The 25,812-nt window shown below is 32.9% G+C and overlaps 1 protein-coding gene across 1 annotated transcript in view; it reads left to right on the plus strand.

The window, feature by feature from the left end:
- The first annotated feature begins 2,386 nt into the window (after positions 1-2,386).
- LOC129222691 (uncharacterized) overlaps positions 2,387-25,812 on the plus strand; it is a 43,216-nt gene continuing 19,790 nt past the window's right edge. Inside the window, exons 1-2 of the mRNA XM_054857223.1 lie at positions 2,387-2,457; positions 19,481-19,616. Coding sequence (XP_054713198.1) covers positions 19,610-19,616 — 7 coding nt within the window. The 5' untranslated portion in view covers positions 2,387-2,457; positions 19,481-19,609. The remainder of the gene's footprint in view (positions 2,458-19,480; positions 19,617-25,812) is intronic.

Raw genomic sequence — 25,812 nt, forward strand, 5'->3', positions numbered from 1 at the left:
GTTTTGTTTTTTAAATACCATAAAGTAAAGAAACACTTTTTAAAAAAATCCCAAAAAAATCCATGACACAAAGAAAAGTGTATTCAATCATAGAGACACTTTTGCGTTAAAAAATTTATATTTTTTGAAAAATATAAAAAAAATGAAAAATTTTGTTCACATTTGCCCCCTTTTCCCCTATATAATTTCTTTATTGCAGCGCTCAATAAAAAATCTTTGTATTAAGGCTAATTCTAAATCAGCCAATAAAATTAAAATTCAAAACTAAAAGAGGAAGAAATGTAAGTATAGTTTCAATCAAATGAGAAGAGATAAAATGGAGGGAGTGAAGACTTTCTTACGTGAACCAAAGACCCAAAGTCACGTGATAGATTTTAAAGCAAAGCATTGGAAGAAATCAGGTATCTTCCGCTTGTTTAACGCAAAACTTGTCATCCATTCGTCGGTGTTGAGTCACGTGACTTGGAGTCGTAGCCTCAGCTTTTGCTGAGCCAATGATTGGACTTGCTCCCTCCACTTACTAAATCCTGCTCTAAGATTTCAAAGCTATTCATACAAAGGCGTATACTTCATATTTCCGCATTTTGTATGAAATCTGCTCCAGACGCATATGTACCCGTCCTCTCCCAGAAACATAATTCCCTATTTTTGTTGAAATTTTATAAAGGAAATATAAATAAAATTTATTGTGGGGAAATTTCAGAATTAAAGTACTATTTATATTTTTTACAGACTCTTAAACTAATTTGGGGTGTCACCTCCCAGATGGGTGTGACGCGGAGTGCTTTGCAAGAAAGCTTCTTTCTCTAAAGTTACAGCTTTCAAAAATTGAATTCTCACGATTTGATCAAAATTATTTTGTTAAACATTAAAAGGAGTGCAAATTAATCCTCCCCATTTAAGAATATGTATATATATGGTTTTTGAGTAGTCTCACTTTAAGAATCGCAACAATTGGAAAATTTTATTTTAAAATTGAATTTCCAACGATGTCACTGTTTAGGGTTTTCCCCCTTCTCATGATACGGAAAAATTGAAAAAAAAAAAAAAGAAGAAGAAGAAGCCGGAGTCGGGCGTATCAAAATACAGGAGTCGGAGTCGACCATTTTTCCTCCGACTCCGCAGCCTTGGAAAAATGTGTCTATTTTTTAATGACTTGTAAACAGTTCTGCGTAAGTTTGTTACAAGACAAAGTTTTTTACTGTAACAAATTAATAATATTGTTTGCTAACTATCCGGATTGACTTTGGTCACAGTTAATCCGGATAAACGAGGATGTACTAAAAAAAGTTTCAGATAATCTCATTGCTAAAAGATACAGAGAGGTTCTTAGTACTTTTGGCTCTAGAATAATTCAAGTTCCAAACAGGGCAAAATTCGGGTCCATGCCCTTATGTATAAAATCTTCTGATCACTAGATAGCTAATTACAGGGTTAATTGCATTTGCATGGGGACTGAAATTCATAAAAGCTAGATAATTGAGAGGGAAAAATCACATCTCTGAAAATAAATATTAACGCATGCTTTTTTTTTCGTATGTAAAAATATAGTTAATTCTCTCTTTATCTCTCTGTTTTCCACAGTTATACTTTCGAATTGTATTTTTTTATATATCTCTTCGAATATCATTTAATTTTAAACCCTTAAGGTGATTATGATTGGTTATTTTTAAAAGCATATCTGACTGAAAAATTTCTTAGATCAAAGATATTTAACTGAATTCATTTATAATATGGTTTTCTCTTCACTTGATATGCTTATTATTATTTTTTAAATATATTATAACAGCATCTTTTATTTAAAGATACAATTGCCCATAACATTTTACAGCAGAGAGAACGTATTTTTTTTTTTTTTTTTTTTGATGATTGCTTTTTGCATTATAGAATAACTTGTAACAAATTTTGATTTTATTAATCATCTATTTGCATATCATTTTGCATGAATTAAATATCTGAAAAGACAGACTGAAAAAAATTATAACTTTCTTAACCACAGAGCAATTCCTCAACTGTTGAGCAAAAAATTAGGTAAAAAGAAGGAAAAAGAAAAAAAAAATTGAATGAATGAATAAAAATCCCCGTTTCAAAACCTGGCTGCTGTAATCTATGATTGCAAAACATGATTACAGTTACTATGATTACAGTTTGTATGAAACAATTTCAATCTCTTTATTTATAATTTTACTTAAAATATAAATAAAAATCTGAAGGACTCAGTTTTGTTTTAACAAAGCACGGGATATAAGTGATTGTAAAAGTTATTGAACCCCCTCCCCCCTCCTCTCTTCTTTTTATCAGGATGAGAAGATATCGATATCTTTGAGCCCTTTGCACCTTTTCGCGCTCGATTCAATCGAAAACAAACAAGAAGTTCTTTAGTACTCAGAGTTAGTAGCACATTTGATACTCTCACACTCGAATGTTGATGGGGAGTTTTGAACTGTTAGTTTAAATGTAAGTATCGTTATTTTAAATTTTGATTTTAATTTCGCGTTCATTTGAATTTCTCAAAGACTTAAGAAACTCTACTAGCGTATTTTACATATGAGTCAGTAAGAAGCAAAGGGATGTAAGTGGTAAAAAATAAAAATTTGGAAATAACCAGTAAAAATGGTAGGTGAACCCGCCCCCCCCCCCCCCCCTCTGTCTCGGGGAAAGAGATAGCACTAATAGCCCTGGTACCCTTGGCTGCATTGCATGATTTAGAAAAAAATTTCATTGAAAGCCTACCTAGGATGTTATCTTTTAAGTCCTTTAACACAAAACTTGAAAATTTCCACTTTGCTTCTCACTCCCTCATGTAATGAAAGCACCAACAAGTTAGTTTGTCGGAAAAAAATTTCAAGTACAGTGGCCGCCGCATATATGAATCACGTTTGTTCTAAGCAGTTTTGATTCCTTAAAGCGGCTGATTCAAAGAAGTGGCAAGTTCAATAAAGCTGGATTCTGTTCTGTGTCTGTCGATTCGATTCATTAAAGCGGCTGATTCAATTGAACACAGATTCAATTAACCGGCGTCCGCTATATACCAGAGGTCCCCGACCTTCCTGAACCAAAGAGCGCATTTCAGACAACCGGTTGGACGGCCGGCACCTTTAATATTTAAAAAATTTCATTTAGAGTTGGAAATATCATCTAATACATCCGCACAATGTACAAAAAATGTAGTTTTAAGAATACGAGTATAATTTAGCACTTTAAATTTTTGTTAATATTCCTATAAAAAATAAATGGTTACTAAATAATAACGAATATTAAAACGACAAAGTCTAAAACCTGTACCTCAAAGCCAGACTAACGTAAGTCACATATATGTATGTATATGTGTGTATGTATATATATATATATTATATATATATATATATTCATATATTTTTTTTTAAATAGAATTACTTAGTGATGACTAGATACGGAATAAGATTCTACATTTAAAGCAGTAACAACCTGAAACAATGCCCAAGTTCCCAATAGGCAGAGTAAGCAGCTGCCTAGGGCGGCAAATTTTGCTTTAACCACACATTTTTTAAATGAATTTTTTATTCTTAAAAGCAAAATACAGTACAACCTCGATGTCTCAAATCTCTCGGGACAGAAAAAAAATCGAGATATTGAGTTTTTGAGTTACTAAGGTTTTGAAAATATTACAGTAGAAATTCTCACAATTACATACACATACGCTATATGCATTTATATATGTAATATGAGACCACTTTGAATTACGATCAATAAAGTAGTCTTCAATATTTTACTAGATTTGAAATTTCATAATTGTCGAAAGTGCACAGGAAGAGATTTTGAAATGAACAACAACTTTAACTTGGTTTTTCACCTAAAAATTCAAAAATCCTTGTCTTCAACTAGTAGCTCCCCACATTCAAAAAAGTTTTCAGTAGCCATTTTGTAGGAGTTAAAAAAGCAGATTAATGAAAATGAGGAACGCATTTTCCGTTTTCACTTGAAATCTGACTGGTGAAAAATCAACCCCCTTTCCTGAAAGTGGACAACATGTTCGAGAGAAATGCACAAAGATTCTAAACTCTGGGGAAAATACAGCACCCCTTTCATACCAACACTTCCCTATTATCTTGCTTCAATCCCCTAATCAAAGTTTCCAAGAAGAGAGATGAAAACTGGTCCCTGGAACTGGTTTTACTACAAAAATTGCCTAAGAAAAACGACAACTGAAACTTGCTTTTGTGCAAAAATTTCGACATATCAAGGGTTTCGAAAAATAAATTTCGAGATAACTATGGAAAATACATTGGGGTTTTATAAAAAATGCAGGGGAAAAATGTTTTTTCGTGACATCAAGGGTTTCGAGATATCAAGGTTCGACTGTATTAGCATTCTTTCTTTTTTCCACAAATAATTTTTTCAACAATACGATTTTCAAAATTTAAAAAAAGAAGATATTTCAATATTATCTTTTTAATTAAGATCGCTGTGACCTCCCATCGGGGCGCCCCTGAATGTGCAACGTCATCATTTCTTCATAAGCTTGACAGTTTAAATTTCCGGAACAATTTTTTTGCGTGTTTTAGAGTTTTTGCTTCTTTTAGGGGAGGGGAAGGGGGATCGAGCAAATTTCAAATCTACTTAGGGGTGGGATAGAGTTAAATTCGGGCCTGACCTGAAAATGGCCATTTTTAGACTTTCGTTAGTCTGGCTCTAAATATGAAAAATTTTAATTTCAAAGTCAATATGATTTTAGGAATTACCTTTCATTAGCCATCTATATATATATATAAATGAATGTTTGTCTGTATGTCATCCATGAACTCAAAAACTACCCGGCAGATTTGGCTGAAACTTTCACCGTTTGTTATTTTTGGTACTGGGAATGTTTATAGACCAGTTCGAAAAAAATCCGATCGATAGTTCCTTTTTTACTCCAATTTAAGTCACAATCCATTGGATAAATAGGAATAAAATTATCGGCTGCAGAAATTAATTCTCGCGAAAGAAGTTAGCTGTTGCCATTTTTCTTGAGTTTGAACAAATAAATTCTTTCTTTAGGGTCATTCTATGCGAAATGAGCTAATCAGCTGTGGCTGACATGTCACAGATTTCAATGAAAATTTTTATTTAGGTAAACCATGCATATCTATATGAGGAAATGCAAAGTATGAAAGTTTAAAAACTGTATGTTGCTTTGTTATTGAAATTAGAAGTTGATGCTTACGCTAAGCCTAAATTTTCAGAGTTCATTGCTTCCAGTTTGTGACTCAATAACTCCATAAGTTATAAACGTACACTTAAAAAATAAATATTTCCGCATTCTATAAACAAATCTCTATTGAGAAAGAGCAAAGTAAAATTTACTCGGATCTTTTTTTGAATCTGAGATATTAACAAAGATTGAAATTTTGCCAATTTACTTCAGATTTTAAATTACTCTTCTAGCTCTTTTAATGAAAAAATAACAGTAAAAATGATTCAGATTGAAAAACTATCCATAAGTAACTATCTGCTCTAATTTAGTAACTGTTTATGAATTTCTTGATGACGAAATTGTACTTAAAAAAATCGAAAATTTCCAAAAATTTAATTTTTTCCTCTATTTCAGATGTTTTTTTGAAAATGAGGGAATGCTCTAAATTTGCTCATTTTTTTTTACATAATATATCGAAGTGTCTTTTAGATGCTACTAAATTTTAATCATTGGTATCAGCGTATTTTTGTTACTAGATTAACTTGAACTAAGGTAAAATTTTATTAGTAATTTCTTTTTCTTTTGTAAGTTTAGCAAAACTAACCATTTTTTTTTTTCGTGTTTCATTTTTCTCAAAAGCATGTTTATGAAGTACATGCTGAAATCTAAATTTTTTTTAATTGAAATAAATGTCAATTTTACTTGCTTTTGTATCATTTAGTCGTTTATGAAGTTCTTTGAATTCTCGTTATTTCACATAAGGGTCAATCCATACAGGTTCCTAACAGTATAAAATTCTCATTCATGTCCAAATATTTCTAAGTTATCAAATTAAAATAATTATTTTGAAAATTACAATATGTTTTTTCAGTATAATGTATTATAAAGGGCACAATATACGTAATTTAAGAAGGTGCCATGAAGTTTTTACTTTTTATTTCTGTTTTAGTGTGTGAATTGACTACGAAATTGCTTAATTTCAAAGACCTGTATCTTTTTTACAAACCAAATAAAAAAAAACAATATGTATAACATGTATAGTACTTGAATGGAATATTCAATTGGCCAGGAAATTTTATTTTTAATTCTATCCCCTTTTGGTTTATAGGGGTCTAAAAATGTCATTTTTGTCATTTTTCCAAATTTTGAGGGGCTGTAATCTATAAAGGGTACACAAATACACAGCAACAGTTACATACTCTTTTTAGCATGGTTCCAATGATTAGTTTTTGCCGTATTTCATTTTGTGTTTCCGTCCCCTACGTGAGTTATCCCCCTTTGAAATGAGTAAAATTGGTCTTGAACTTTAACCTGTTGCCATCATTTTAATTATTAACATACAGTTACGTAACTCAGCATGTAAGACTATCAACTTATGCACTTTAACCTCAAAGCGTTAAATGAACTGTCATAAATGTAATTCAAATAGATTTTGGCCAAAATGCAAGGGTCTAAAAGTCCCATTTTTGACTACGAAAATCACTTTTGATGACCTCCAAAAAATCAAAGTTGAGAGAAAAAATAAAAGAGGTTTTAAACATATTTCGGTAGAATTACGGTAACCGGGTCGCGTTGGCGGATTTTTTCAAAAACAGCCAAAGTTGGCACCTACGACTCAATGTAAACAAAGTACTTCAATGTAAACAAAGGAAATCCACCAATAAGAATAGATCCAAAGAAAATGGGCGGAGCTATGAATGGCTCAACTTATCACCTTGGTAACAAAGAGTCTTTTAACTTTCTTTCTCTGATCGTAACCGCAAAGAAAAAAAATATTAAAATTCTTTTTCCTCTTTTAAATGATGATAATGTAACAAAATATACAAAGAAACATATTATTAAACCTAATTTAGGAAATCATAGAGTACAGCTGGCATTTTTTTAAGAGAGAAAACAATTAAATATTCGAAAGAAAAAAAAATAGTGGGGGAGTGGATATTTGGAACAGATAATTGATAGTTTTCAAAAACATTTAATGCAAAAAAAAAAAAAAAAAAAACTTAAGCTGTTTTTGGCTAGTGTGCACATTTTATTCGAACAAAATACTGAACTAGCAATGAGCGAAATGAGCAAATAGCAAACGAAACATTATGTAATATTAACATTGTATTAAAATTCAAAAAAATTGCTAAATAAATTAATAATACTACAAAAGGACGTTAAAGCTCTGTTAAAATGTAAAATAACATTCTAATTAAATGATTCAACAACTCCATTAAAATTTAAATTACTGTACCAAAACACATTGAAACAAATTCAAAGGAACAAAAAAAATTTAAAATAAATTCTAACAAAATTTAACAACATTAAAAGTTCGATCGAAAACGACATTAAAGTATGAAATAAATCGTCAAGTAAACAGAAAACGCCATTAAGTACAGTTAAAGTGTAATAGTAAAACGAAAAAAATCTATTAAATAAATTAAACTACACGAAAAGATCCAGTCAGAGAACGTTATCATAACTGCAAATTTTAATTTTACCTTACTGAATAATTACAATAATTAATAAATTTTAAATTAAAGATGGAACAATAAAACATGAAGGAAGGTACTTACAACGATCAAAATCTAAAAAAAAAAAGTATCCGAAAGATATGAATGACTAATTTTTAAATCAACAACTTAAAATAGTTAAGAGTGAAAAACATTCCACGATGTAAAATTTCATAAAATGTTTCGACGATCCAAAAATTGAAAAGATACAGTTTATGTTGCCAATTCTCAGAAAAAAATCAATATTCAGAAATTAAAAAAAAAAAATTCTATAGAATTAAAAAAAAAAAAAAAAAAGATTTATGAGACAAATCAATTACAGTTTTGTGTATCGCCGATTGGCCAAACGAAAAGCGAATCAGCTTTGTTGTAGGGTTGCTAATATTGTTCTGTCGCCAACTGAGGAAGCGGGTTGCCCGAATGAAACATTTATCGCCGCGACCCGGTTACCGTAATTCTACCCATATTTCATATACAGCTTTTAGGGATATGAATTTCAAAAAAATTAAAAATGGTCGAGCGCAACCATCCGTCGAACCTATATGGATTGACCCATAAAACAGAAAGAAAATGCTATTTTTCTTAATTTTATTTTACATTTGGAAATCAAAAACCAATTTCGAGTTTCTTCAAGCAAATAGTAGAAACACAGCTCTATATTCTTGAAAAATTTTAAAGTTGTCTGAACTTTCCCTCATTTGATTTTTTGTGTGTACGTGAAGGGGAAAATCATCATTTTACAAAATGTCACTAAGTTTAAAAGTGATTTTGAAGACAAATGAGTTAAAATGCAACTTCAAAAGTAAGGTATTTCTTTTATGATACTTAGCACATTATTGGGTATTAATTTCATCAAAGCTAATGCATTCCTTAAAGATTGAGATTAAAAAATAAAATGCTTAATTATGAGAAAATTGAAATATTTCCAGTTTTTGAGACTCGGTTAAAAGTTAACTATAATAACTTTGAAAATTTTATTGATATCAGATTGATTACCCTACTCCATAGATTGCAAAAACATATAACTTTTACGTTTTCATTAAATAGTTCACAAGATACAAGCCTTCAAAAGTGCAACATTTAGCATTTATGAGAATGCTGTTCAATTTGACCAATTTTCAATCGCACGTAACTATTTTAAAAAAAGATTTTAAGCAAAAATATTTTAGATATTTTTATATAGGCATAAAAGGAACCTGTATACCAAATTTAATAAAAATCTGTTACCATGCGGCCACCACTTTTTTGCGAATTTTGCTGATTTCGCATGGAATGACCCTTATTGTTTTATGGCTTTTCATGCAACGGGGGGATTTAAAACTTTTTCTATTTGATATTTTTAGCGATTGATTGATCTTGCAAACTGCGTGAGTACAAAATTTGAGTATAGTCACGGCTTCACTTGATACCTGGACCGATTATTATGAAAATTGCTATATATATGTATTTTTCCACGGAGAAGGTGCATAATATGCTCACTGAAGCCACTCGCCACCAGGTGGCACTGCAGAGTAGCAACTTCTGCCCCGTTCAACCGATTGTCATGAAAATCAGTATAATGATGTATTTTTTAGTTGGCGTAGCAACGCGCGTCGGGTACAGCTAGTTGTTTCATAAAAAGGATGATTTTACTGGTTGTAAGCAATCGTCAGGGGGGGTTCTTATTCATACGGCATGATATGTATTGATTTTCTATGACATTCACTGTCAAAAATTATGATTCACGTGAGTATAGATGAAATAGGTGAGTATATAGATGTCGTCCTGAATATACAAAACTTTTATAACTCCAGTTCTTCTGTGCTTAAAGGAGCAAGCTGTGCAATGTGTGCCTTTGTATTCAACGCAGTCTCTACGTTTGTGTGATTTAAAGATGAAAAAGTTATGCATAACAATTTATTGAAAATTAAAACTTTTTTTTTTCACTGATTGCTGCCGGCGGGTTCACGAAGAACGTTTGGCGAGAGCTATTGTCCCCACGGTATAGGGTTGGGGAGCATGGAATTAAATAGTTTTGAAGAAGGACATTTTAATATTTACACGTAACGTTAGAAAGTAATACAAGTTTTGTTACAAACGAGCTGGATATGTGCATCACATGACTTCCTTTTACTGCAATTTAATGTCATTTCCCCATTATTGGCAATTTTAATATGATTCAATTGTTTACTCCCAAAATATCACCAACAGGGCCAAACTTAAGCCAAATTGAAAGAAAAAAAAAATCTCCAAATTTGTCGCGAAGTTGGCGACAAAACTTGGCAACCAAAAGACTGGCGATATATCGCCAAGTGTCCGACAAATTATAACACAACTTGAGTTTACATCGAAATTAACAATGATTGACCCCCAAAAAAGGAGCAAAAGACCCCCTTAGGAACACCTGAATGCAACTAAAATTAAAGGTGCACAACTAGACCCCACTAGGAGTCCACGTATCGAATTTCAACTTTCTAGGACGTACCGTTTTTGAGTTATGCCGAGATATATACACACATTGGCACATACATACGTACATACGGACGTCACAAGAAAATTCGTTGTAATTAACTCGGGGGTCGTCAAAATGAATATTTCTGGTATCTGTCCGTTCCTAGGCATATATCCACGTGTGGTCGGGTCGAAAAAAAACTCAACATTCATTCGGGGATGAGAAAAATGGAAATTAAGGCCGATTTTTGAGTGAAAATTTTTTTGCGAATACAATACTTCCTTTTTTGTAAAAGGAAGTAAAAAGACTTAAAAACATTAGAGACATGAATAATTTACAGAAAATGACGAAAATAGATTTTGTGCATCGTTTTGTAAATAAAACATTCCTTCGTATTAGGCTGTAAACATCTGTCGTTTTAAATAACGAATAAATACCTTTGTGCTGAAAATTAGAACAGTTAGTAATCCAACGTTGTGAAGCACAAAAATTGCAAAATTATTGCAGACACGTGTTCCGGTGTTACAAGGAACACCTTTTTCAAGCTAAGAAGTGTGAGCTTCTGGATGAAAAGTCATCCGAGAAAAGCAACATGGTGGAACAGGAGATTGCTTCCATACATAGTTTTTCCCGCTGGTAAATTTATTGCTAATTTATGCAGAGTGGTTTCATTTTTGGACTTTTTGCATTGTTTATGGGTTTTCTTGGAAAATTTTTTACTTAACGGTTTTTTCCTGATGGAATTATATAATAAATTATGCCTCTAGGTGTCATTTTATCATTTTTTGTTTTTGTTTAATTTCTATTTTTTGATATTTATACTATCTCCTGTTCCACCATGTTGCTTTTCTCGGATGACTTTTCATCCAGAAGCTCACACTTCTTAGCATTGAAAAAGGTGTTCCTTGTAACACCGAAACACGTGTCTGCAATAATTTTGCAATTTTTGTGCTTCACAACGTTGGATTACTAACTGTTCTAATCTGTCGTTTTGCTAAAACAAGATATTATTTTAATTCTAAGTACATTTCCTTATCGTTGGGGGAGGGAGAAGGGTAAAGGGATACAGATTTTCAGTTCTTCAACTTTACACCCTTCCGTTTCCTTTTAGATAATTTGAAGCATACAATTTTGTGCATTGTATCCTAGACTACTCGCTTAAAGTCTGGGTAGGGACAACGTGTTGGAAAATAAAATCAGGGGCGGATACAGACTACCATTTTAGGGGGTGGGGTCATGCTGAAGAATGACCCCCCCTCCCCTATGAACAAACCTACGGTTTTGGGTACGAAAAGTTTCTGAAACTGCTTGGGTTGTCAATAAAAAGTACCAAATCGGCCAGGAATAAAGCACTTTGTAGAGCATAAACGTTACTATTTAATTTCGAAAGCAATAAAAAAAGTAATTTTTCAAATATTTACTTCTAAAAACAATAAATGAATGCAACAGATCACTGAAATCGTTTACATTTTATTCATAAACTGGTAAAACACAATGTGGACAGATATTATTGCCGACGGTTTAGTGGGGTCATGACCCCCATGACCCTCCCCCTTGTATCCGCACCTGAATAAAATTATGACCCCAGCCTGTTTTTTTTTTTTTTTTTTTTGACTCAAGCGACTGTGGCATCTGGGGTAATGAAAACATTCCAATTTCCTTCCCGTTGTGGTTGACCGTTCGCGAACACACAGTTTCTTTCTTACGAAGACTGCAGAATGCTCCCATAAAAGAGCGTACGGGAACGCCTTTCACTATCTCTGAAGTGCATCTCGCAACCACTAATTACGACTCGACTCAAGACGCCGAGCGGGCTTGGCGGCTGGTGCACCACAAAAGTGGGGGTTGGAGGGTCAAAGGCCTCAAAAATTTGGGCGCATGGCCACCGTCAACTTCCTTCTTCCAATTCAAAGTTCCATTTTTTAGTAGAGGTGCTATGGTAGAAAATATAGCAGGAAACTGCATTTTGTGATAAAATCATGAAACTTGGCATGCATGTAGACAATGTACTAACAAACATTTTTGGAAGGGGAGGCAATTCAAAATCCCCCCAAACCCCCCCCCCTGGCAGCCATTTTTGGTCAAAAATCCAAAACTACTTTTCTTTTTTATTTTTTGAAAAATACCCACTCTATCTTCTTTTGGGAGTTCTATTATGCTTACTAAAGCGTAAAAAGTCATCAAAATATCTCTAAACCTCCTAATTTTAAAATTAATTTTAAAAACTTGATTTTTTGAAACAAAACTTTAAGTAATCAAAGTCTTTAACATTTCTTGAGGGGTCGTTTAAGAAATGTTTTTTTTATGCATTATAAAGCACTGTGTTAAGGAAAATCAATTCATTTATAGTAGAACCCAATAATTCGAACCCCAGAAATCCGAAACATCAGAAAATCCGAACCTATGTTTCAAAGTTTATTATTAAAAATTGATTACAAAACTGAGAATAAAACTAGAAATTAAAAACCATAAACAAAGCTAGTAATTTTTCAAAACTTGAAACATACATTTGAATTGTTGTCTAAGAATAATACAGCACTTTGATTAGTTAAACCGAAATCAATTTTCATTATCGGTGAAAAAAAAAAACTTCAAACACTTGGAAATGAAGTACGCAATTTTTTGGAAGTTTCACTCACATTCTGCAGTTTTATCAGTCATATGTGCACATGAAATAAATGGGAGGGGGCACGGACGTTATTTTTACAGAACAGCAATCTTTATTATTATTACTAAACGCTTTAAAACATGTTTCAAGTTTTTTCTCATTGGACAATTTGAGGCATTTGTTCTATGTTTTAAACGATGTAAGAGGAAAAAATATTTAATTACTACAATAAGAAGTTTAGTGCTATGTTAATAAAGCTAGCAATATTTTACTATTAATAACTACAACTAAACTGCAACACAAATCTGATTAAGTGATGCATACAACGATTATATAAAGGCAATTTAAAACGTTTGAATTTACAAGTAATTTACACAAGTACATAACATTTTTCATTGCAATATTTACACATAGGTGTTTAGATAAGTCCATTTTTGAAGCACCCACAAATTATTTGAGAGCAGTTTTTTTTTACACTTGCATAACGTAAATTCGCTTTCAGCAAGAACTTGAAACTTCGGGCAAACTCAAACAAATAAGAACGTGCTTTTCATCAGTTACTGTAAAACCCCAATCATAAATTGGAGTTAAGGCCATAGGCGGATTTAGACCAAAAGTTTTAGGGGTGCAACAATAACGGGGGTCTGGAGAGGGGGGGGGGGTATTCTCGGAATAATAAGGCAGTGCTGAAATCAGAAAGTAACTTTAGGACGGGGCGTTCTTTTAAGTCTAAAAAACGCGATGTAAAACATATTTAGTAATATTAGGGGATTAGTAATTCTTAACATTTCCATGTGCAGAAAGTCTTCATCGAAAGTCGATGTTGTTAGAAGCAACGGGTGAATCCAGCTTCTGGTTTGGAAGGGCATTCACGCCCCAGAAAAAAAATTGCAAACTATCTCTTTAATTTTTCATAATTGAAGTTCCAAAAACGCTATGGTAGACAAGTTTTGATGCTGTTACCGGACGGGGTGTTCTGGAACTCTCCCCTGGAAAATTTTCGAAATTGAAGTCCTAAAAATGAAGTTCTTATGCAATACTCCATGGTGTTAAAAAAAGGATTATCCCACTAAATATTGCGAAATAGTAGTTTTCAAAACCAAAATGTTAACAATCTTTTGATAATATTATAGAATGGGGGTCGGTGGCCGTTGTTCGAATATTTTCGAAATTTAAGTCTTAAACACATGAGTGTAAGACCATATTTGGTAACGTTAAGGACACTGCAGTTTTTCAAAACTGAAGCTCCAAAAAGGAAATTGTAAATGATTTTCAATGTTTTTAGGTGATTAGAGGATCTTTCTTGGAAATTTTGCGAAAGTGAAGCCCAATAAACGAAATTTGAGATGCTCTGTAATAACTTTGGCTGGAGAGAGGCTTCGGAGAAGAAAAATTTTGAGTACTATTAGAAAAAATGAAAACGAAATAGAAAAAATGAAAACGAAATTTAAAAAAATGAAAAAAAGGAGGAGACGAGATGTGAAAGAAAGAGGATTGTGCGAAGAGGGAGGGGGAGGCACACAATTCGTTTTAAGATTTATTCCCAACATTCTTTTTTTTTTCCTTAAAATAACTGCGTTTTCCCAAAATGAGATCTTTTCTTCCATTTAATAATAAAGAATATTTTTTTAAAAACATCAACTCAGCATTTTGTGGGGAGAATCACCCTCCCCCGGATGCAGCATGGCAGGCAAGACCTGATTACTGAATGGGCCAACAAGGCCGTGGCCTAGGGCCCTCAAATGGCTAAAATTACTTCAGTCTATGGTTAAAATTGTTTCAGCAAATAGCTGAAGTTATGAAGTTTAAATACAGGGGGCCCTAAAATGTATTTGGCCGAGATCCCCTCTATATTTTAATCGGGCCCTGACTGCAGCAAAATGTCCGGAAGTCCTCCTTAAAATTTTTTTGGGAAATTACCTTAAAAATGTTGGTTTTTAGTTGATTTCGGAGTAGAATTCATTGATAAAGTTCGTTGCAACAGACATGGGTTTTTTTCTTTTTTTGGGGGGGGGGGGGACTTTATTAGCCATAGTTGTTTCAAAATAGAAGAATTGGTAATGATATACGAATTAATACCCAATTACAGAACAGGCAATTATTCTAGTACAATAATAACACAGCATTGAAGAATAAATTGTTTGAGAAATTTCTTTATTTACATATAATTATTTATTAGGTTTTTTTTTTCAAATGGATAAAATCACTTTAATTCTTAATATGAAAGCACAGTTATGTTTTACTTGCACTAGCGAAATGTGGTGATACACTGGATTCAAGTAAATTTACTAGTATAGCAGCTATGAATTTTTTTCCCCAACTGCGTTTCTGGGTGATATATACCAAATTATTTTTTTTTTCAAAACCCAACTTAAAATTTTGGGGGTGCGGTGCACCCCCTGGCACCCCCGTAAATCCGCCTATGGTTAAGGCTAAATTTTTGGACATACTGCCGCATTGATGTCCACCTTGATAAGCACTAAATAACTTGCCTTAGAGCTTCAGCTGTGGGTGGTAAATTATTCATTGATCATTGTTCGCTGGTGGAAAAACAGTTTCCAGCTTCATTTACGGACGGCAAGTTGCATGCAGACGAGTAGCAAAGATTAATGAATCGCTAAGATAATTGAAATTTTTAATTAGGAGTGCATTTTTTTAGGTTAGGATATATATATGAAAATGCACCAATAGCATCAGGATAGTATTTTTATCATTTCCATATCGTCACTTTTTTTCCGACCTGCAAGAAAAGATTTAACCATGAGAGTTCCGCTAAGAATGAGTGGAATTCTCTTAGAACAACTGATTTTTGCTGACCGAATTTGTACGCTAAGTCTTGGACTAGTATAAGTCGAAAGTGTTTTCCAGCTCCAAAATCTTCTTTATCCCCTTTTTGTACAGCTGATGTCATCGTTGTCAACAGTTCCAACGAATATGCTCATGTGTCCTCTTATTGTAGCATGCAAAACTTGAACGAAGATCCAGAAATTAGCTTCCTAGTGATTTTATGGCACTAGAGATGTCTTATTCGATGAAAATCACCGTCGCATCATTAAGAGCAAACTAAGATCATATAGCTAGTGCAATCATGGAAAACAATTTTGTCTTATCTGCGTTTCGTAGAAACCAGTTCTTAGAAAGCAAACCATTTTCTGTAAAATGATATCTTTCTCTTATTCCTCTTATATGTCTTGTTGTATCCTGAAAAGAATGCAGATACTCCACCGAAAAATTTTCTGTCTTATGTCGTTTTATGTGAACGATGAAAGAACCATCATAGACAATGGCGTCACAATGTATCTCCATTGCACTTATTTTAAAATTAGTATTCATCATTTGCATCTTCATCATCCCATCTTTACTCATTTTCTTCTTCTCTCGAATTGTTTTCATCAGTAGGAATACTATAATTTAACTCAATGAGCAGGAATGTTATTGACCAGATTTATTTCCCGTTCAAAGAGCTCCATTTATTGAAATCGATGGAGGGTGAGGTCGATTTTCATAGAGAAGAAATTCAACTAGGTTGAAAGTTACGGTATTGCAAATAATGAAAAGCTTTGAAACGAATCTGTATCGGATTTTAATCTTTTCAGTAAAAGAGCAGACTTACTGATTTTTCTGGAAAAATGAAATGATAAAAAGTTGTTTTTCTACCCGTGAACATAAAGTGACTTTTGAGTCACAACTCTTTTCTCTATAAATTTGTTGCACTGTTTTTTTCCTCAACTTGCCCTATCTTCATCAGTTGCTCCACATATTCTTCGTCTACTGCTACATTCGTCTCCAATGAGAACAATTCCTTCGATGACTCTAAAAATGGATCTCATGTTTAGCTATTTCTCTTCAAGACCTTTCTTGAAAACATGCTTTGGAAACGTAACATTTCTTCATTGCGCATATACAACGTTTCTTTAAATCAGCAGAGGTAACTTTTTCAAACTGTGTAATTAAATCGATAAAGTTGAAGACCAGCCAACACCCATCTTCTTAACGCAGTTGGATCTGTGAAAGACCAATAGCCCCACCATCTCCTTTCACTATCGCATTGTTTTGCGAAGCATGGCCCGATCCAATTACAGAAAACACGTTCATTGTCTTTTTTACAATAAACGTTCCTTTTTCAAAGGCTTTGTGTACGTCTGGAAGGTTTGTGGGTAAAAGAAAAAGATTTTGAATAAAAACTGGTAACCATCCAGCAGAGTTGCCAAAGTATATGTATAGCGTACAGTAATTAAAAAAATAAACCACACATCACACAAAATCAACTCCTTCAAAGTTTCAGTAAAGATACTAAAGTTGATTGATATCTATGACCTAATAAACTTTCATTTTAAAAGCACCAGTTTTAATACGGTGCTCCAAAACTTGAATTTGTTTATATACATGTTTATATATATATATATATATATAATGAGAAAAAGCTTACTGATGATCAATTGGGTGACGGAGAATTAACAACAGCAACAATAGTAATAATAATAATGAACAGAAATTTAAAATTCAACTTTAAATTTCTTTCTATTATAATTATGTTGTCTTGAAATTAATTTCTACCTTTTTTCTTCAAGTCCTTATTCTATTATACCCTTCGCAAATAGTTTCAATTATGTGTGCTCAGTCATTTAAAACGAGGGGCATCATGACCGGATAATTGGACAGTTCGGGCAATTATAGTTCGGATAACTGGAACCCTACTTTGATATAACACTAATGTAATGTATCTTCAAATTCAGAAACCTGTAATTATGTTATGGGGGGAAAATCACTTCAGGGAACTCACAATTTAAAAATATCTATTTAAAAAAAAAAAAAAAAACACTTTTTGTGAAGTTATTTCTAAAATTAGACATTTTTTGGAGTTTTGAATAGTGAAAAATGCAATAAGCATCCATAGAATAACACAACCAATGATTTAAAAAATTATAATAACGAAAATTTAAAAAGAATCGCCTTTTTTTGGTTTTGGATCAAAAATGGCCGCCAGGGGGGGTTTTGGGGGGATTTTGGAATGCCTCCCCTTCCTAAAATTTTTTGTTTATACAATCTCTACAAGCATGCCAAGTTTCATAATTTTATCACAATTTGCAGTTTCTTCCCCCGTAGTCCCCCGACTATTTATGAAGTAACATAAGAAAGGTCTATTCATTTGGAATTTTAGTTTTTATTTTCGTAAAATAAACCAATCTAAGCAGTAATTTCTTTTTTATTTCGTCATTAAGGCCCCCTTCACTTTTGACGCTGAAGGGACGGTTATCCCCCTTGCCCCCCCCCTCCTCCTCCTCCTTCGAACCGCCTACACCTGATGGTTGTTGATGTAGGTAGATAATAGCACGATACGCAATCAGTTTAGAAGCTTATTAAGTGTTGCATCAACAATACTCAATCTAGGGCCCATAGGTCACATACGACCCATCGAAACCTCCAAATGTAAAGTGAAATCATTTCAAAAGAAAATACATACAAAAAAATTTAACAACGCGCTGAATTTATGCAAAGTGCACACAAAAGTGTGATTTATATCAAAATTAAGTTTTCCAAAATAAAAGGGAGAACGAAAAACTTAGTTGTTTCCATTTAAATCCGCCCCTCCCAGAACAGTATTTATGGGGTAAATGGAGATACCTTAAGTACTTATCAAAAATAGCTAAGGTGAAATTCATTAATAAATGCTTTTAGTAACCTTCCACATAAGTAAAACTGTTGAGACCATTCGCAGTCTACTATCGATAACTCGAAGCCTTATAGCTCGAATCTTTATCTCAAAGTTTTCATTCAGTACCAAAATAATTTAGTACTTTCAATACAGAGTTGTCTCTATATCTCGAATGTACTCCTTTGAAGTCGAAGTTTAAACGAGAGTTTCATTTTCATTTTATACATAAAAATACAGCCACAATTTAAAAAAAAGTCCCCTCCCCCTTTCATTGCTTTGTTTACGAACTTAAATGGAGGGAAAAATTTATTTACAATAAATGATCCTTAATGCACACAGTGTTAGAAGATTACGTAAGAAGTAGCCGATTGGGCTACTTTCTGCAGTGGCTGACGACCTAAAATTCTGCTGTTCGTAAATCTATTAAAAACTTAAAATTTTGGCAAAAATTGGCTTTTTTTCTGGATGACTCAAATAATCTGTTTTTAGGACAAAGAGACGTTTAAAAGTAATACGAACTGAAATTTAGAGAAAAGAAATAGGGCTTACTACATGCAAACGTAATGACGTTTTAAGATGCGATAAAAATGTAAGCAGTCAAAAGTAACTCCTTTTTTCGAAGTACTAATAACATTTATTCTCTCTGTAAAGGTATTTTCCGTAGCGCTAATAATTAATTTTATACAAACTATAAGTGATATGGTCTATCCTATTCCTAAAAAGGCAAATAAAAATTATTCTTCAGATGACTGGAAAAGAAACTTTCAATAACTCGAACTACCGATTACTCGAAGGGTTTAGCCGGTCCCTTGGAACTTCGAGTTATTGAGAGTTGACTGCACTTGGCATTTGAAAATCTGCTGGAGAGGAAAATGTAAAATCACTCAACTTTGAAAAACAACTTTTTTCAGTCTCATTTCCAAACAATGACGACTCCTATACATTGTTTGGAAAAACAGGGAACTCTTTCACATTATCGAATGCAAAATTCATACTGAATTCCAGATCAGATTATTATTACATATGGGATAGTAAATAAAATATGCATAACCTAACTATGTTAAGAATAAACTAGATATAAAATAAGCGAAAGTACGCATAAACTAAAACATGTAACTAAGATTTTTATTTTTAGGCTGTGAAGTATTTTACAGACAGAAAGAGAAAAAGAAGAAAAATACAATTAGTTCTGACTCTAATGAAGACAATTGCGAAAAGACGGTTAATTTCTGGTCACAGGATTCGCTAAGTTGAGCTTCGAAAGATGGCGGGTAAGTCAGAATCGGAAAGACTGAATATTTCTTTAAAAGAGTTTAGTTTCTTTGTTCTATCAAAAACAAATTGGACGATGTTAGGCTTCCATGCATTATAATTTAATCGTAAAAGTAGAATATTTCACGTTATTTTAGTCTTGCAATGATCTAAGCTGTTTGTTTGTTGTACTTCTTGGTTAATGGTTCAAGAACCTCAAACGCCTAACAGTCAGAAAAAACAAGATGATTTCCGATGGAAGAAGGATTGAATGGTTTCATTTGTTAAAAAAGGGGTGATGGAATTCGGTTTACTTTCCCGATAACGGTTACTAGCGTTGTGACAATAAAATTATTTCTCCTCTTTCAACCCAAATCTAAATCAGTTCGTCCATAGTCAGACATCTTGTAACAGAGCCATAGTAAACACTGCACTAGACGAAGCTTATTTTTGTGATTTATTTGGTGCAAAAGTGTATACAGGGGAACCAAGCAAAAAAGTCGAAAAATTTGCGTTTCTCTCTCTCTCTCTCTCTCTTCGTTACCCCCCCCCCCCCTTCCTCCTCCTTTCTATCTAATTCCTGTTACTGTTTCTAACAGATTCTAAACTTTTGAACTTGGAAGTATAGACACACACACTCAATGTCAAACCCCTAACCGTAAGAATTTCCCTGTTTTTCTGCTAAAATCAATGCAGAAATATGCAAGCTTTAAAAATCTTTTAAAAAGTAGCTTTGCCACAAAGCACAAAAAAAAAAAAAAAAAAAAATCATGTGGTGCTATCAGCATAACCCCCACATTGAGACTCCCTGTTACAAAGAACGAAATACAGCAGAACCTCGTTGTACAGAGTAATCGGTTGTAATATGTGGGGGGGGGGGGTCTTCTACTTTTCGTCGACACGAAATTTTTCGAAATATAAATTCCCAAAACGCAACTTTAAGCTATCTTTGGTCAATTAAATATGGGGGGGGGGCGGAATGATTCATATTGAATATCCAAGCCCGGTTCTCTCCCCTCTCTGATCAGATCGTTTTTTATATTAAAGAACTTAGTTTAAATAATTTTTTTACCATTCGCTAAGTCTATATAATCTCAAATTTGTTTCACACCAAATATTTCGCATTAAACTTATTTTACTATACTAGGAAAAATTGTATTACATGCCCATCAGTCTGAAATTCTATTGGGTTTATGTTATAAGTTCGCTCGCGTTTGATACGTATGAATATTTTTATTTTTGGTACTTTAAAATACTTTTATATGCAGTATTATGCGATGTAGTTATGATAAATTTGCATGGAGATATTATTCAGAATTTATTAGCACTATATTATATTGAACTACTGTCATTGGTTTACATGAAGTAGAAAAATACCATCGAACTATGGTTATCCTGTGACGCGAGTGCAAAACAGGTCCATCAAAATGCCCGCGCAGTTACGGGATTCTTACGTACACTTTCTAAAACTCAAATTAAATATTTTTGCAAATAAACTTCAAAACCTGAATCCAAGCAAATAAAAAAAATCAGAGTTTCTTCATTCATTTAAAACGTGTGAGTAAAAGAAAGGTAAATTTTACTATCTTCTGTAATGACTCAAGCACTGCTGATAAGAAATCATGAGAATCCATCAGATAAGACAAATTGATTTCTGCTATTAGGAATAAACGTGACGAATAAATTATTGATGTATCAATAAAAAATTCAGTTATAGCAAATTCTTTTTGATAAAACCAAATCGATCTTCAGATAATCAAATTTATCTGTACAAAAATACAGTGGCGTAGCTAGACCCGACTTTCGGGGGGGGGGGTTACTTCTTATATATATATATATATATATATATATATATATATATATAATCGCTTGGAATTTTTCCCTTTTCTTCTTTTTTTTTCTTTCTCTTCTCTCTTCTTTTTCTCTTTTTTTTTTGAGACTAACTTTTCGGGGGGGGGGGTTGTCCCCAAAACCCCCCCCCCTTAGCTACGCCCCTGCAAAAATATAAGAACAGTGCAAATCAAAAAGCGAATGGCTGTTAAAAAATAGATCATCAAGATACATCCATAGATGAAAAAGCGCAACAAAAAAAAGTATCGGTTATAAAATAAAATGAATAACAGCTCACTTCTCACTCCCAATCCAACTTAATTAAAAGTTCCCGCAATCTATTGAAGAAAAAAATACTTTGGGCTGTATGAAACTTGTGATACGTGCATTTGCGTCTGCGTATTTCTTTGTTATGGCTTCACATTTACGACGGGCCCCCGTTTCAAAACCATGATGTGTCTCCTACAATTTTTGTCAAGTTTACAAATGATTACATCAAAATAAGTTCCATTCTATTTTTTTTTAACCGACTTCAAAAAGGAGGCGGTTATCAATTCATACCGTATGTATGTTTTTTTTTTTTTTTTTTTTTTTTTTTTTTGTCCACTCATAGCGTCTCACCTAGTGAACCGATTTTGATGATTCTATTTTTAATGGATAGGGGATGGCTCAACTTAGGTCCCATTACTTTGTTTGACCATATTTCTTCTTTAGAAAAAAAGTTATGGGCAAAAAACAGTAAATTTTATGCACTTTCCCTATTAAATGATTAAAATGATATTGTAGCGAAGTTCGCACTTGGGCATCCGTGGATAACGGTGGCTCAGTGGTAGAATTTTCGCCTCCTACACGAGCGACCTGGGTTCAAATCCCGACTAGGACAAAGTGAATTTTACTAAAATTTCTTTTCTACTGTTTCCTGTATTTTCTCGAATCTTCTATTAATTTCTGTATCTTTCCAAGTCTGGAAAATTCCAGCACTTTCTCAAGTTGTATATAAGGAGATGTAACGTTCATTCGTGGTTCTGAATAAAGATCTCGAGTTGAGACTAACGAGTATTCGCTTCATTTGGCTTTCACATTGTCTTCGCTATCTTCATCTACGCGACAATATGAAATTCATTGTTATAAAAGTTTGGTACCATATAACAGTAACATTAATTAACATTAATTGTAATGATAATTTTGAATGAAGGCTTCTCTGAAGCAAGCATCAAATTTCTTCAAGGGATATTTCGATAATGGGGAATCTGGCGCTGTCGTCTCATTTTTGGCGTAAATAATTTTAGTTTAGTAACCCTGCTGATTTATAGTAACCTTATGTGAATTATCAAAATCTTCCTTTCTTCAGTGCTATTGCTCCATAGTAGGGGTAAACCTAACCTGGAAGCGAGGTGATACAGTGATTAGGATCTGCTTAGCCTTCACAATGCTACCATTAGGTTTGACTCAACTACTCTGTAGTATTTTAATCGTTATCATCTATGCCGATAACAGATGATCGGAGCTAAGTAAAGAAAATACAGGATTGCATCATGAGCAACTTAGATGCTGTGGAATGTAAATTAGTTAGGAAAAACGTAATACTTAAATGGTTATAATTAAATTAAGTACGCATGATTTCCAGAGAGGAACAAAGATAAGTTCTTAATGCCAATCGCTTAAAGTTTGACGCGTGTCAATAGTTTTTTTTTTAGTATGGAGCATTTTTAAGAAAAAAATGTGAAGTTTCGTGATGGTAGCTTCATATTATTTCTGAAATACCTACATTTACACTAAAAAGAATGAAATAAAAAAATTAAAAAAAAAATAGAACCGACTTCAAAATTGCTCTAAAAAGTGAAAAATAATTTTTTTTCTTTAAACACCATCGATAATGCTTTTAAACATAATTTTTGAAGTTGGCGCAAAAACGATAGATAAAATCATTCACAGCCATAACTCAAATACAACTATAAATTTAACCAGGACCAGTTTCTTCACTATCACATACATTATGCATTGATGACAACATATTTGAATAGCGATATAAATGTTTCGTTCGTAACTTTGGATGCTTTTCTGTAAAAAATATGAACGAAGCGTGGTTACACTGGATTTTACGTTTTGTTTTTGCGCCAACTTCAAAAAATATGTTTAAAAGCATTATCGATGGTGTTTAAAGAATAAAATTATTTTTCACTTTTTAGAGCAATTTTGAAGTCGGTTCTTTTTTTTTTTTTTCAAAATTTTTTTATTTTCTATCCAATGTTTTTTCTTGATCTAGGCCTCATTGATCTGATACTTCCCGTGCACCCTCATGGGGGGGGGGGAGCTGGTGCTTGTACACTAACTTACTCTACGTATATACTTTTATAATCTATTTTTGTAATACTATCAAAATATCTGTGTCATATTAATAATACATATGAGGCAGTGAGAAGCAATTGGATGTAAGTGGACAGTTTTAAGTCTTGAGATAACGTGTTTAAAGATAAGGTCCTAGGTACACTTTCATTGGAAAGTTTTTCTAAATCATACCGTATAACAGAACCTACCAGGACTACTAGTACTATCTCTTGCCCCAAGAGAGGAGAGGTTCACCTACCATAGTTACTGGTTATTTCCAAATTATTTATTTCGCCACTTACATCCCTTTGCTCCTCATTTCCTCGTATTATGTATTTATAAATATATCTAATTTGACATCTACATACAGTCCTCACATTATGAAAGTTTGACGTACGATAAATCAACGGAAACTCTTGCTGTTGATAAAAAATTTATTAAAACAATTTTATAATGTGTTATATTGTTCTTTTTATTTTTAACGACCACAGATGAGTTTGTGATTAAATTGAAGAGTGATATTTATTTTTTTATTTTTTTCCTTTCTATAATCATGATTGAAAATAGAAATATTGATGAAAGGTAACACTCTAAAAAAAATTATAAATTGTACAAAATATAAAATTAGAACTCTTTATTTACAAGTAAAATAATACATATCGCACACGAATTCAAAGTGAAACACTAAACTGTTTTAAATGTGTGATGGGGAATTAAAAGATGGTTCTCAAATAATAAATTACTAAAAATAAAATGTTTTTAGATGAGCAGCAAAGTACCATCGACAATGTATGAAAACACATTTATTGTGTTTAAAAGTTGGGCATGAACAAATACATAAAAATTTATATGAAGAACAATATCAAAAATTATTTCTGAAGAAGTGTTTTTGCATTAACATTGTTTGTAGTAAATTAACAGCATAAGATATCTATCGTATACGTATGTAATGAAAACAACGTCATTAAAGAACAAAACAGCTCAACATGAAAAAGGGCAGCTTCTAACCCTGAAAAAAGTATATGCAATATTCCTGCGCTTTTTTGCTTTCATAACGCTGATTTTATTATTATTTCTCTTTTTTGAACAAAGATCAACATGTAACTTCGTATACTATCCCATTCACGAGCAAATCAATTCGTCGATGTACGACGTACGAGATCATTTGAAAATATTTACCCCGCTGACGCATATAAAAATTATCGTAATATTTTGAACAGAAAGGGATTTTGAGAGCTGAACACTCATTGTGATCATAAAGTAGTTTTCGGTTTATAAACAAATATGGAACAAAAACTACTACAATTCGGTATATGTGCTTGCAGCAACACACTCTAAAGACATATATAAAAAGTTTAATTGAACTACTTACGTCAGTAAATTTTGATGTGAGCACTCTTTCCAGATCGATGAATGTCACGATGGTATTCCAGTTCCCACCAAGTGTTGTTCATTACTTAAACTGACACTATACACTCAGAATCGGTAGTTATGCCTTTAATTGAACCATTATCTTCAGCTGATGTAGTAAACATTGTACTCCGAAAAGAAACTAGTGTGATGTAGAAAACACGACATTTTGTTCTGTATCTTTCCTAGGGATGTCCGGATATTGCGCAAAATCTAAAATCTCAGTTTAGCAAGATTTGGCATCTTCGGGGCATCTCTTTTTTACTTTTCAGCTTCGGCTGGCGCAATTCGTTGTCTGAGCAGTAAAAATGGATGTGTGTATGTTCCTAATACAAATTCACAGTTTATGCCGAATCTTTGCCAATTTGGCAGAGGTCCTTTAATGCTCAAGAATTCACATAGGAGGGGTTTCGCTCCCCTGTGGGGGAGAAAATGCCCCGTGAACAAACCCATAGTTTGCGTCGGATTTTTACCAAGTTTGGCACGGAAGAGAAAATTCGTGAAACGGAATGTTTACGCCTATTAAAGACAGTGACTGATGTTTTGGAATTTAAAAAAATTCAAAGTGGTCTAAATCTAAATTTTGAGTCACAAAATAGAAGTTTTCTGCATGTTGACGAAAGATTTTTCTCTATTTTTTTTCTTTTA

Source organism: Uloborus diversus, chromosome 5, assembly GCF_026930045.1.
Source record: "Uloborus diversus isolate 005 chromosome 5, Udiv.v.3.1, whole genome shotgun sequence".
Taxonomy (NCBI): Eukaryota; Metazoa; Arthropoda; class Arachnida; order Araneae; family Uloboridae; genus Uloborus; species Uloborus diversus.